This window comes from Piliocolobus tephrosceles, chromosome 2 (genome assembly GCF_002776525.5).
Source record: "Piliocolobus tephrosceles isolate RC106 chromosome 2, ASM277652v3, whole genome shotgun sequence".
Lineage (NCBI taxonomy): Eukaryota > Metazoa > Chordata > Mammalia > Primates > Cercopithecidae > Piliocolobus > Piliocolobus tephrosceles.
The window spans coordinates 130,135,830-130,151,251 of record NC_045435.1 but is presented as its reverse complement, the minus strand read 5'-3'; the positions used below and the strand labels follow the sequence as shown (position 1 = coordinate 130,151,251).

General features: G+C 40.0%; 1 protein-coding gene across 1 annotated transcript in view; it reads left to right on the top strand.

The window, feature by feature from the left end:
* The window catches only part of MINDY4B (MINDY family member 4B), a 35,353-nt gene extending 21,298 nt beyond the window's left edge, over positions 1–14,055 (top strand). Inside the window, exons 9-12 of the mRNA XM_023232075.2 lie at positions 352–424; positions 1,072–1,233; positions 11,099–11,279; positions 13,249–14,055. Of these exons, the coding sequence (XP_023087843.2) occupies positions 352–424; positions 1,072–1,233; positions 11,099–11,279; positions 13,249–13,391 (559 nt within the window). The 3' untranslated portion in view covers positions 13,392–14,055. The remainder of the gene's footprint in view (positions 1–351; positions 425–1,071; positions 1,234–11,098; positions 11,280–13,248) is intronic.
* Positions 14,056–15,422: the final 1,367 nt, after the last annotated feature.

Sequence of the window (15,422 nt, the reverse complement as noted above, 5' to 3'; positions counted from 1 at the left end):
GGTGTGGTCATGTGTCACCACCCTGAGCCAAGTGCATTCCTTGTCACATAGAATAAAGAGCTTCTCCACTGAGCCCAGCATCCACCCAGAGCACACACACAGGGATTCTAACATTTGAGACATCTGCACCTTCTCTCTTACCACTTATTGCTCACTTCCTTCAACTGCATCCACCTCTGCAACCCCAGTCCTAGAGGCTTTCCCTGTGAGAGATGGAAAAGTGTAAGTGAGAAACAGTGACTAGGAGAGCCCGTGTTACTGCTGCTTTGTGTTTTGGGGGAAAAGAAGCTACAAGCTCCCGGTGCAATCATTGTCTCTGACTGGATGCCAATGGCTTCTCCCATTCTGCAGGCTTCAAATGGACCTAGATGTCACCACTACTCAGCTGCTACAACCAAATGCTGGAGGCTTCCTGTGCAGGCAGGTGAGCTGGAAGATTCTGCCTTTCTACTGTAGAATCTGAATTAGTTGAATGCCACATGCAGAGTTTGAAAAAGAAAAACAATCTGAATTAGTCTTGTTTTCTAATTAAATATATTCTCTCCTTAAGTAAAGAGCAATCCAGTTATCTTTGAAAGAGTATGAAGACACTACCCTGGGTTGCGTCAAAATCTACCATCCAATTTTCATAACAGTCCTCCCTAGTTTACCTCCGAGAGCCCTTCATCTCTGAGATCCTAGCAACAGCAGAAAATATCTTGACAAGACCCACCAGGAATCCCTAATAACTGAAAAAAAAGTGCTATAAAAAATCTTAGCTTCATGCTTCTTAAATCACAACCATGGAAAACAACATTTAAAAGATTTATAAAGGGAGGAAGGGCATTAAGATGAGAGTGGGGTACAGAGAGAGTTACGTGGTAAGGTTTAAGAAAAAAAGCTAATAAATGATTGTTTTAACTCTACCAAATATTTAGGACATATTTTTTACTGAAATATGTATCATGTGATTTCATTCTTTCACTAAAATAGTAATTTTTAATGATTTTTAAGAGAAAAAATCAAGTCATTGTTTCAGTCATTGTTTCATTGCTACCTAAAATGTAAATATCTGTAAAATATACTCTCTAGGCAGTTCTGAACATGATTTTAACTGGAAGGGCAAGTCCCAATGTCTTCAATGGCTGTGAGAAAGGAAAGTCTCAGGAAACACTACATGGAGTCTTGACCCGCAGTGACGTCGGCTATTTGCAGTGGGGTAAGGACGCCTTGGAAGATGACAGACACTCACAGGCAAGTGTGTTCCAGTCCTCAACCACACAACCAGAACGTCAATATTTTAACAGTTTAAAAGTCTGGCTGTTCAGGCAATTCAAACCTGAGCCTACTTTCTCCCTGACTGTCTGCCTGTGTACCTCCCTCCCACCACACACAGACATTCAGGGAAATTTCCACAGATGGAAATATCCCAGTCTACTTGCTTCATATTTTATTTTACATATTTTATGTATATAAAAAAGGTAATAAAATACATACATTTTAAAGCAATATTTGAAATATACAGATACCCCGTTTAATGAGGTTGACAAACATATATGTTTATATACACACATAGATAAAGGAAAAGTCCTCTGTCATGCCCATGCAGCTACACACCCCCTTCGCAGAAATAAATACTGTTAGCAGTTGATGGGTGTCCTCCCAATCCTTCATTTATGCAAATGAATGCACACAGCCTACATATTGCTCAAAGCTTAAAAAAAAACCACTGGAAAAAAAAGGGGGCCCCTACATTTGAAGCTCCTGTCAAAAAGCTTTCCAGCTCAGGGGATTTATAACTTCTGACAACCAGAAAGTAAAATGTCCTGTTGAAAAGCACAACCAGGGAATTAAGTAAGATGTGATTCTGCGAAAACAAACAGAAGAGTGACAAAGCAAATATACCCACCCCAAACCACAAATCAAAGCTGCTTCTGTGATATTTCACAAAAATTTCATCCTAAAATCCAGGGAAGATGAGGCAGATTCTGTAACAACACTTTTCGGGAATGACCTTGAAACCAGTTCAAATGTCATTCAATTTGATGGAGGATGTAAACCCCCACAAGCCTCCCAACCACCTCTCCCAGATACCAGCAGCAAACAAGGCCTCGCTGCTCAGCATCTGTCCTGTCCTCCAGCTCTCCTGGTTCCTGCTCCAAATACCTTTCATGTATATAAGGCTTCATCTGTCCCTCTTTCTACTATTGTCTCCAGCTACTATGTTATTCATGAAATCAGCATCTTGCAACACATACATATCATATGTCTGATGCCATCAAAAAAATAGTGTCTGACTATAGCAGAATTGGCATATTTTGTGTACGAGTGTGCTTTAAAAATGTGCGTATTATTCCTTGAGTTTGTATTCTTTGTTCATCATAGAAAAATGTGAAGTGATAGACAAGGTAAAAGTAAAAGTAAAACAAATTTCGTTACCCAGGGATCAATCTTTTCAGGAATGTTTTTCAGAAATACTTTTTTTCTTTCTCATATCAATGTGTCTTTTTTTTTTTTTTAAATAGAGACAGGGGTCTTACTGTGTTGCCCAGGCTGGTCTTGAACTCCTGTGTTTAAGTGATTCTCCTGCCTCAGCCTCCCAAAGTGGTGAGATTACAGGTGTGCGGCACTGTGCCCAGCCATATCAATGTGTCTTATTCTACTCTTCTGAAACCTGCTTTTCTCATTTAACACAAATATCTCATTTAATAACAAATATGAGTATATGACCCTTTATTTATTTTTGAGACAGAGTCTGCTCTGTCACTCAGGCTGGAGAGCAGTGGTGCCATTTCAGCTCACTGCAACCTCCGCCTCCCGGGTTCAAGCGATTCTCCTGCACAAGGAGCTGGGATTACAGATGCACACCACCATAGCCAGCTAAGTTTTGTATTTTTAATAGAGACAGGATTTTCGCCATTTTGGCTAGGCTGGTCTCAAACTCCTGACCTCAAGTTATCCACCCACCTTGGCCTCCCAAAGTGCTGGGATTACAGGCATGAGCCACTGCCTAACCTCTCATTATATTTAGAGGCTGCAAAGAGTTCTATTGTGTGGATGCGAAAGACTATACTTTGAATACACCCTGGACAGAGAATTGATTATTGCTGTAAAGCTCCTAACCACTTTTTTCAGATAATTTGGGAATTCATCTTAAAATCTGACTCTCATGACGAAGAGTTAAACTAAGCCAGAAATAGAGGATTTATAGATTTCATTTTACATATTTTTCTTTTCTTTCAACCATCTGTGGTCACTTGGTGTCCATGGTCTAACATTCTATAACTATAAGGACCCAATAACATGCCAAGACTTGGTTTGAAAATGGGGTGACATGCTGGAAACAAGTTCAAGTGGTGGTGACACAAAAATGCAATAATGATTTTAGTGTTTTGTCTATTATTACAAAAGCTCTTTCATAAGATTATTTCACTAGGTCCTCACTATAAACTAGAAAGATTTAAAACAGCATTTCTCATATTTCAGTCATTTGAGTAGGTAATTCAGAAGGTTTTTCATGTCTCTGTGCTACCCCTGCTATTATTTACTTAATGTTTTTCTTTCAATCAACTCACTTAAAATGTGGTTCTAACCTTTTCTGCAGCAGTAATAGAAGCCATGGGCTTGATGTGCTGATTTTTTTAAATCAGCACATTAAAAAAAATGTGCTGATTAATTAAACCATATTTAATTAAACATTTGGTTTTTGTGCCATCCACTTCTTCTCCTACACAAGTCTGCTTGTGTAGAAGTATCCTTGTGCCATTCATTTTCCTGCCACATGCCACCAATGAGCATACGCGCACCCATACACACACACATACACACACACACGGGAACCTGGCATAAAGGTGAGGAAGTTCCTGTAGCATATGCAAAATAACCCTGGCCTGGAAATCAGCAGGTTTGGCTGGAGGCCTTGCCATGCCATTCACAGGTGTGTAACTTGCACCAGTTTTACCCTCTCTGAGCCTCTTTCCTCACCTACAACACAGGTGCATTCATTCCATAAGCACCTGCCCTGCAACCTGATCAGATTAAGGACTGACGTGAAGAGCAGAGGAAATCATGGATGTTGAAGCTCATTGGAAGGCCAGAATATTCTATAGACATATAAGACTTTATAATAGAAGATAACAAGGCATAATGTTATAGTGTTTTATTCAGCTATGTTCGTTCAGCACAGCTAAATGCTAATTGAATACTAATTGTGAGGCTCTCTGTCCAGATACAAAGATGAGCCATACTTGACCATACATACACTGATTGCTACAGGAAGGATACAGGCAATAAATGCTAGAGAGCAGTGATGTCAACCCTGACTGCACATTGAAGTCACCTGGAGATCTTTTACAACTATCAATGCCCAGGTCATCCCCCGGAATCGTATCAGCTTTATAAGAATGTGTAGTCAAACAGGGCCCCACACTTTGTTTAATGTTCTAGTGTCTGGTGTCACTGTCTTGAAATTGTCAATGTTTGAACGAGGGCCCCTACATTTTCATTTTGCACTGGGCCCCACAAATTACATAGCCAACACTACCCAAAGACTGCTTCATTTGGTCTAGGAAGCATCTGGGCAACTGAAATTTTTAAAGCCCATAGATGATTCAAAGCGCAACCAGGATTAGAAACCTCTGTTGCAAAGCAGGGCTTCTCAACCTCTGCAGTATTGAAATTTTGAAGTGGTTAATTGTTTGTTGTGGAGGGCTGTCCTGTCCACTGCAGGCTATTGAGCCGCACTCCTGGCCTCTGCCCACTAGATACCAGCAGCACTGGCCCCAGTGTGGCAATAAAAATGTCTCCAGACATTTCAAAATGCCCCCCTGGGGAGCAAAATTGACCCTAGTTGAGAACCTCTGCTTTAGAGGAAGGATAAAAAAATCTCTTTAGGCTTAGCTGATTAAATCTATGGTGTGCAGAATTGGCCAACTAGCTATTTCAACTGAACTTACAAGAAAGAGTATATCTTCTTTCAATCAGTATTAGAAAGGTCGATAGCTTTCGGTTCCTTCTTAACATTTGCAAGGCTTTGGAAACAAGTTGCAGGCTTTATCTTAAATTAAAATTAAAATTAAACAGGTCTTTGTGAAATAGCTACTAAGTTGTTGTGAGAAAAGGGACTATATCAGAGAATATGCCATCACAGAGAGTCAAGAATTCACAGGGATCCAGCACTGCTGTTTTTTCTGGATCACATTTCTTTCTACACAAGTCTGCTCAGACCAATAGAACTGCTAAATCATGCTCTAAAGAAAATTACCTGCAAAGCCTAAAATATCCACCAATGATAAAGTGGATTTTTGCCGGGAACTTACAGTCAGTCAAGAGGCCACAGCGTAAGGTAAAAAAAAAAATAAGGGCGGCCGGGCGTGGTGGCTCAAGCCTGTAATCCCAGCACTTTGGGAGGCCGAGACGGGCGGATCACGAGGTCAGGAGATCGAGACCACCCTGGCTTGAGCCACGGAGAAACCCCGTCTCTAATAGAAAATACAAAAAACTAGCCGCGACGAGGCGGGCGCCTGTAGTCCCAGCTACTGGGGAGGCTGAGACTGGAGAATGGCGTGAACCCGGGAGGCGGAGCTTGCAGTGAGCTGAGATCCGGCCACTGCACTCCAGCCTGGGCGGCAGAGCAAGACTCCGTCTCAAAAAATAAAAAAAATAAAAAAAAAAAAAAATAAAAAAATAAGGGCTTTCCTGCTGGAAAGAGGGCAAAACATACCAGACCACAGGACCACTACCCAAATGCCTGCTCACAAATTGGAAATAGGGCAAAGGACGGAAACTGCCCAGGCTAGCTTTAAAATCCACATAGAAATTAGATCTATAATGCTTCCATCTTTTTGAAAAGTGGCTTTCCATCCTTCTTTCTTGGACTCGGTGTTCTCTCCCCAGAGAGATACCTGTGAATCCTGTCCTCAGTGAAAATTGCCTGAAATTGTACACTAATGGCTTGAAACCCTGAGGATGTTTATTATGTTGTCGCTGTCATGCACTTGAAATTTGGTTTTAAAAAAAAAAGGTATTAAAGAGCGAATACAGGCTGGCAGTTAGTTTTCTTACTTGAACTCCTGGCATGTATGAATATGTTAGAAACATGCATATCAAGATGATTTTACCTGAAGATGCTTTCTATATCAGCTCATTATACAGAAAATATGTATGAAGTATATTTATAGTCAAGTTGATTTATACTTATATACTTAGGTATATTTATATTCAAGTATATATGAAGCTTATTTATTCATTGTGCTAATAGCTTATTTATAACCTTGTGCATATAGCACCTATTGTGTTCCTGGCCCTTTGGGGGTCATTTCATTTATTTATTGAATCCCCACTTCCACTCCAAGTTGTAATCAGTATTACTTTAAGCTCAAGCTCTATTGCTTGGTCATTCATCTTAGAGATAAGAAAGGCCAGGTTGAGGAATGGGGACTTACCCAAAGCTAGCAGCTAGGCAAGTGTCAGAGCCAGGGATATGAACCGAGTTCTATCTACATTCAATGATCACATTCTGTCCACTGGACGATGCTGCCTGCCATTATCATCTTTGCTTATTTTCTGATAAAGAGGTAAATATAGAAATGCCAGATCTTGGAATTATACTCTATCATCGGTAGTTTTATCATCTATTGTATCTATATATAGATATATTATATGGTCTATAATATCTGTTATAGGTATACTCATGTTGGTAACATTTAAATGGCAGCAAATCACAGCATGACAGTTGTGCTCAACAAGTTGGAACTCAATCCACTGACTTCTGGGTTAGAGTGGTTGTGAGTTTGTATTGATGGTGAACTGCCCCCACTTTACCTCCTGGTTTGGCATATCTCACTTGTCAGGTGTATGGAAATCCTTAACCCTAGGAGACCAAGCTCAGTGGGTGCTCAGAGACATGCTAACCAGAAGACCATTTGACTGCATTATCCCCAGAAGTCGAATATTTCACAACTTCCTAGCACAGAACTGAAACACAGTGCAGAACAGAAGTTTATTCAAAAAAGAACATGATGTGCTTCTGGGACGGTGCTCTAAGTATGACTGGACTGAAGACCCCTGCAGCCACTACCTTTCCTTTCTGATTCTGTATGAGACCCGTGAAAATGCCAACTAGGCATATAAGTGCTTTGTGGATATTTAGTAGCTCCTGCCTATGGTAGGTGCAACGAATCTGAAGGTTATTTTTGTGTACTGATAATAAAAACCTAATATCAGAAAGATTTCTTAGTTCAGAAGAAAACCAACATGCTGCCTGACAGGTAGATTCTGCTGTCAAGGTGAAACGCATCCTGCAATGCTGCCTCCGTCTTCCCTAAGTAAATCTCTTATTACTCTGTGATAAAATTGCAGAGATTGCAAAAACATGTGTCTTTCAGTCCCAATGTCACAGCCCAGTGGGTGAGATTTTTTTAAAAAAAGATGGGATTCTCATTAGATGACATGACAAGCCCCCCAGAGCCCACCAGACTGATGGTTCCTGCAGAACACAGCCAGCTACCATAAGATGAGGCACTATTTTGAAGCCTCCCTGTCACTTTTCTATTTGAAGGTACAGATTTGAGTGTGAGGTTCCAATACCTAAGTGAGAACATAAAGCAGTTTGAGTCTAACACCATCTGGAAAGCCTTGGGAGGTTCACATTATCTTCACACCTGCCACTGAGAAGAAAAATCCACTCTGATTTTTCAGGGACTGAAGCCATTTAGGTCTTGCCAGAATTACTCCTACGGCAGCCCTGGCAGCACACAGTACTATCCCAGTCATACCTTCTTCCCCCTTTACTTTTTCCCTTTAGAGAGTCTGACAGGAAGAAATCCAACCATAGAAGTACCCAGTGAAGCGGTACGCACTGCACTCTGCCACTAAGTCACTGAGATAGCGCCCTGCAAACATGAACTAATTTGTCTTTACAACATACCTGCAAACTCAGTGAGAGAAGTTACATCAAGTCTGTATTCCAGGTGGCAGAGATGAGAGCCAGACCATTAACAGTTATGCACAGGAATTGTCACCAGGAATCAGTGAAGAAAGCGAAGAAAGCACAACGTTTCAAACACCTTTCTCCTGTTCAGATTACCAGCCTGGGGCCTGGAGACTTGCAATATCACGCTCATTATGCAAAGGCATGTTCTAAGCCCCATTGTTCTAGACGGCATTCAAAAAAAGAATTACATGGACTCAATTCTTGCACTCTGATATGTAGAATTTGTCCATCCTCCTTGCTGTCCTTGTAATTTTACATTAGTTTAAATGATATATGTTATGAAAAGCTTGATTGCCGCATTAATGCTGAAAATACTGGGCTTATTACACAATGAGTGAACTTAAGGAGAAAGGTATTTTATTTATAGCACCACTGTATCACAATTTAATTTCCTTTTTACCATGGCAACATGAAGCAACATGCACAAATTCAGCATTGATGGAATCTCACCAATAAAACATATTTAGAATCCTGCTTTTGGGGAGTAGCTGGTAAACTGTTTTTATCCAAAAGCAATACAAATGCTTAAAGCGAAAAATGCCAGTCAAACTGCTTATATGGTGTGCCAAGAAGAATGGGGGATGTAATCTCTGTCTGGATTCAATTGGAAGGTGCTTTGTTTTGTTTTTTGCAGGACTCACTTTAAACCAGATGTGTTCTCAACTGTAATCTTAAGGCTTGCCTCTTAATACTCAAAGTGCAGCAACAGTCATGCATGACATTTCCCGTTTCATCAGAATCTCTCAGGGCAAGCGAGGTTCTGCTTGCTCACTGTGAGAGCTCTGTAAGGTCACTTTGCGGGGTTGAAGGTGGTTGCATTTTGACTACTTCATTTTCTTCCTACTAGAACAAAATCTTGAGTGTCTTTGAGCTCAGGAAAGAAAACTGTTGTACTGCTGCATAAAATAACAATAGTGTGTCAGTCAGCACCTGGCAGAGTATGTTTATCTGAGTGTCAGGTGAATTTCATCTACATTACAAATATTCTGTGAAACAATATCATTTATGTGTATATTCTATTACACCTACCCAGACTAATTTATAAGGAATATCATTAGATTCAAGCGGACCAGAATGTCCACTTGAAGTTCCATTGGAAGTACCTTTTGCTACAAACAGCTCTCAATCTCCTAGTTTCATTCAAGTTTTTCAACCTTGATAATTCCATGACTTCCTGTATAACATATTTTGATTACATATAAGCTTAATACAGAAGGGTGCCATAGCAAGAAGGCCTAAGAAAGAAAGTGCTTATTTTATAACTAATAAATAGTTACAAAGTTATTTGGAAATTGGTGGTGGATATCTGGAACTAAAACATATGCTACTGCTTCAATGGCACATCTTCACTGTTTTATTTCTGATGCAGCCGGTGGTCAGACTTGCCCCGTGTTTGGTATGTGAAATGCCCACAATATATTCAGCCTGGAGGAGCTAACTCCAGCAAACCCTGCACCCATTATGAACATGTCCTGATTGGGTGCTAGGTTTCCACCCTTTTGTAAACTACCAGCTGAGGTCATTTCTTTTCAGCACAGCAATGTAAATTTTCTGTGGTAGCTAAAAGTGAAACACTTGCAGACAAAAGCATCTCTGATTCACCCACTCACCCAGAGCTGAAGAATTTAAACTCAAGGAAACAAAGAGATTTGAATAGAATTATTGAGAAATCAAAATGTCAAGTTATTAGCCTTTAATACTTGGGTTGATAAAGCACGTGATAATTTTTCAAAGCTGGATTTCCACAAAACAGAATTTGTTCCTGAACAAACAGTACAACTCTGAGGACTGAGAAGAAAAGAAATAGAATGGCAATACTGGTCCCTTCAGTTACAGGAAGAAAGGCCAAGCTAAGGGGCCCAGGAATTCTCCTTGGCGTCACATGGAAATCATGGGTTCGTCCATGTCACTCATGTTTATCTCTTTAGGTTTATTTCAGGTTGAAATAACTTTTAACAAATTTTTAAAAATTGTTGCAATAAATTTTGATGGAAAGCTTTTAAAAATATGTGCTTCCCTGCCTGTGTAAACAAAGTGTAAACAAACTGATGGTTATCACTGATAGAAACGTACTAGAAGTGTGCAGGACCGCTGCCCTTTTACTACATCCCCTTCCCCGCTCCTACCCCGCAGGGCTGGTTTTTGCAAATCTCATTCACTAGCTATAAGAATTCAAGGCCAGGCCAGGTACAGTAATTCCAATATTTGGGAGGCCAAGGCAGGTAGATTGCTTGTGTCCAGGAGTTTGAGACCAGCCTGGGCAACATGGCAAGATGCTGTCTCTACAAAAAATACAAAAATTTGTCAGGCATGATGGTGTCCACCTGTAGTCCCAGGGGCCGAGGTGGGAGGATCACTTGAGCCCAGGAGGTCAAGGCTGCAGTGAGCCAAGATCACACCACTGCATTATAGCCTGGGTGACAGAGCAAGATCCTGTCTAAAAAAAAAAAAAAAAAAAAAAAAAAAAAAAAAAAAAAAAAAAAAAACAAGGCTAAATTGATTGACAGGTACTTAGAAAAAACAGATAACAAGCTGCTGTCTAGGAACATCTTCACAATTGATCTACATGTTAACCTGTAGATATATGTGTATATGTGTGATGTGTGTATGTGTTTCCCTCATTTTCCAGAAGCTATTTGATATATCTTCAATATCCTTTTTTCTATATTCTAAATAGCTGATGTTGCCAGAAGTCTTACCACCACCTGCTGAATGAATTATTGCCTTATCTTGGGAATGGCAGCAGACATGCTAGTCTCTAGAATAAGAGAATTAGAGTTCTCTTATTCTACCACTACATTCCTGTTTTAGTTTATCTATTTATTCTTTACCTCACCTCAAAACCAAACTGAAGCTGTTTCACTTCCTCTATGAGGTCACCAAAAAAATTTTTAATATAATCCATTAAGATAAAAATGGAAGCATCACTACACCAGATCATTTATAAATGCAAATTTATTCATGACGAAGCCTTCGTTTGAAATCTTACTCTATGTACAATGCCTTGCACAGCGACAAGTGCAACAAGAAACCTCAGAGCTCCTTTTTGGTCACAATCAGGTATCGGCATGTGTCACAATGTTTCAAAATCTATATGTTTATCTGCATTCCCCTTCCTCCTTCCAGGTGGGCAGCACGCTGAAGACTCCCAAATTACCTATTTGGCTGTGCAACATCAATGGAAATTACAGCATCCTTTTTTGCACAAACAGGCAGCTCTTATCAGACTGGAAAATGGAGCGTCTCTTTGATCTGTACTTTTACAGTGGCCAGCCCTCACAGAAAAAGCTTGTGCATCTTACAGTAGGTGAGCATTTCAGACTCCAAGTGTTGTGGACTTTAATATGCCCAAAGAGATGCGGCTGCCGATGTTTAACAATGTGTGGATTGTAGCATGAATGTGTGGATATTCATGCTAGCTCTGCAGGAAAGTGCTTAGGCTCAGGTTCTGAAATGAAGCTCACACATGAATCCCACAGCCCTAAACCCAAGCATTGCAATGTGGGAATTCTAAACGTGCTTTACCTAGGAGAAGGGGGGTTAGAAATAGCACAGAGGAACCCACAACTTTTAGGTAAGAGAAAAGCAAAAGGTATGGAGCCAAATTTCCAAAAACCATTCTCCAGGGCCTTTGACCTTGGAGCATGAGGTATTTAATACCTGAGGAAATAATTGGGAAAACCCAGGGGAGAATTGGCTGATGCTATCTCACGACCAAACATCAGATAATCATCCAGTGACATAAGTAACCAAACTGATAGTACATTTCTGTTTAAATGAGCGCAAAAGGCATTTTTGAGGTCCTACTGTGTGCCAGGCACGGGGCTAGACACTGGGAAAACAATGATGAATACGGCACAGGTCTGCATGGTGGCTCCTCTGTAGTCACACAGACTGGTTTCTTTTATTCCAAAAAGTTCCCCAAACTGTTAGAGAGGTTCCAATCCAACAGGAGAAGCAGACAACCAAACATGTCATTTCAGTGACAAACTCCTGAGGGAAAAAGACTAACCTTAAAATGTCTTTAAACATTGACCTCTGGACAAGGTATTAACACTGGACAAACTGGGAGTTTGTATCCGTAGCCTTAGCTGCATTTATGAAGCATTTCTGAATCTGACTTTGCACCACAAGCCTGGCGTTAAGTAATCTTCCATTATTACGTGTGGAAGAGCATCTAGTGACTATTTTATCTGTGCAGTTCCTAATTCTCTTTCTTTACTTATGAGAAATACATATTAACCCATTTAATTTAGTATAACATTGACAATATGTTCCTTAAAATAGATTGTTGTTTCTACCTCAACTTTCTTCTTTGCATAAAGCAACATTTTTCATTAGCTCACAAGAATCATCTGCTTTCTGTTCTGGGCATTGTGTTGAAAACCTCACAGGCATTAACCCGTAACATTCCCAATAGCCACATGAGGTAAGTACTAGGATTTCTATTTTTATGAAGTGGAAATTATGGTGCCCAACAAGTAACTACTAATTGAATAAATGAAGTTTAGCAATAGATGCTAAGTACCTTCTTAAATGTCACCTGGCTAATATGAGATAAACTCAAGCCCCAAACCCAGTTCTTGCCTACCCCACTAGAATGCCTTGCCCTCCATCCAAAAATGCAAATGTATTCTGAGAAGCATTGAGAAGTGGGGTCGGCTGGTTGTTTGGAGATGGAGTCTCACTCTGCCGCCCAGGCTGGAGGGCAGTGGTGCAGTCTGGCTCACTGCAACTTCCACCTCCTGGGTTCAAGTGATTCTTGTGCTTCAGCCTCCCAAGTAGCTAGGATTATAGGCACCTGCAACCATACCCAGGTAATTTTTTGTATTTTTGGTAGAGACAGAGTTTCACCATGCTGGCCAGGCTGGTCTTAAACTCCTGACCTCAGATGATCCACCTGCCTCGGCCTCCCAAAGTGCTGGGACCACAGGTGTGAGCCACCATACCTGGCCTCTTTTTTCTTTTTTTTTTTCTTACAATATTTAGTAACCTATACCTGGTTCTAGGTGTCACATCATGGTTCCATAAGGTGTATTACACAGCTTATCAACAGTTATGCACAACAACCCAGGTTGCCACCGACTTATTGGGTCTGGGGCATTTCAACACACCACCTGTTTGAATCCCCCTCTGCTTAACTAGTTGTAGGAGCACAGCTTGCCGAGCTTGCTGAGCCTGACTCCTGCCCTCCCACCCTTCTGTCCTTCTTTAGTGGCTTCCTCTGGAATGGTGTTCATAGGCTTGGGTCTAAATGCTGGCTGTTCCTTCTTCAGATACTCACTCCCATCATTGGGAAAGAGACCAACAGGAAGAGAAACATGGACCAAGACGGCGATTTTCACCAGTGGAGATGGCAATCAGAACCAAGTGGAGCGAGGCCACCATCAACTGGAATGGGACCATTCCTTTTTTCTAAAGGGAAAACTAGGCCATGCAACGAAGTCTGAAGTGTCAGAACTGCTGGGATGCAAAAGCCTAATGTGGGGGGAGACCATTCATTTCTATATTTCTAATTTATGAGCCCCACAAAAAAAAAAAATACCATTAGCAGTTTTTTCATTTTTAAAGTATCTGGTAAATCCCTAGCTGTCAGCGTTGTAGGAGAAACACAGGCCCCTACACCAGGGCCTGCATGGTGGCGCCTCTGTAGTCACATAGACTGGTTTCTTTCTTTTATTCAAAAGAGAAAATGAAGCCTCTCTCTTGAATGTTTTTCCAAAGTTGTCTTTTCTTGGTATAATTCTCCATGAGGATTATGGAAGCAGGCTGCTAGCTTTCATTTGGGGATGAAGTCATTGGTAATGAATCATCGGATTTTTAGTTATGGCAAGAACTCAAGCCTTCTCAAGGACTTCCTGGTATGGACAGCATTCCTTTCCGAGGCTACAGTTCATATGCCCACATTAGCAAGTTCTTGTCATTAAAATAGCAAATGGGCTTCTTGGGGTTTGAAGCAGGGGCTATTCCTGGTAGACTGGCAGCTATAGCAGTTGACGTGGGTTTCAGTAGCCACAAGGAGACATTCTTTTTATTAGCAGTATGTTTGTTTCTTTTCTTCAACACTGGATATAAATACACAAATAGACAAACTGAGAAAAATTCTGATTTCTACATAAAATTATATATAAGAATAAAATCTCTTGTGTCATTATTCAAAGGGGAAAACAATTCTTTTTAGAATATACTCTTTCCCTGTCCTGATAAATGCCTATGTTCTTTCTGAAGAGATACACAGAGTAAACACATATTCCTTCTAAAAGAAGTACACGAGAATAATGTAGACACTGCCACCCACCCCACTAATCTGCCACCTCACAGACGTAGGGCTCTGTATTCACAATCCAAAGGTTAGTTTCCAAAGAACAATCTTTCTGCATTCATTCAAATTAATTGATTAAATGTATTTGCATTTGGCTCAAAGAAGTAAGGACCAGGTAAAAAAATGAAACTTCAAGGTGAATAATAAATTATGTCAGAAAAGAAAGGCAATTTGGCTTGGATTGCAGATTATAATATCTTTATCATTGGTGTCTTCATTGAGGATTTTAAATACACCAGACAAATAAGTAGATCCCTACAGACTCTGGTCTTATGTGGTCTTAATCTTACTTATATTACACTTTTCCTGAGGTGTGGGCCTGTTTTTTGTTTTATGGACACTACATTGTTTCTTACTGAATGTCTCTTTTGGAGTTGACTGCTAGAGCCGAATTAAAAAAGGTACCAAGTGCATTAGTAAGGAACCGCTCAGCTGCAAGTACGAGATCTCACTAAAAGTCGCAAACAATAAAAATATTCCTTTTAACAAGAACTGTCTAGCTAGGGGATCCATGACTCAGATCAATCATGGTTCATCCTCTGAATCTGAGCACAGGGCACTTGATATTAGAGCAAAATCAGGGTTTTGTAGAAGGAAGAAAAGCAGAATGACTGTTGGGTAGTGTATTGGTTCTTACAAAAGCCATTTTTTAAATTGACCTCATTCTTGTATCCATTTTATGTTTCTTCCCTTATTCCTCCTTTGAATTTTTAATTTGTTTATAATTTATGTTAGTTTGCCATATTTTATATGGTGCTATAATTTGGATTAAATTATTCCTGGAACAAATCTATAAATAAGTAAAATAATGGAGGAAAGATTAAGTATCTATGTTTTAGATGTAAAAGTATAATTTTGATATATAAAACTATTAATTACTTTGTATGTCAATGTTCAGTGAAAATAAGTTTTTATTTTATCTTATAAACAGGGTACCCAGTAATACTTGATTTTTTTCTTCGGAGTGGAGACATGTTATTTAAAAATAACTAGAAGTTTCTCAGAGCCATTAGTTCACTTTTAAACTTTCTGTTTTGAGCAAAATGACTTTGATTTTTCAGCTTCTCAAATATAAAGTAGAAGAAAGCTGTTTGCTTGAAGATGGGGATATTAATTTTTCTGAATAGT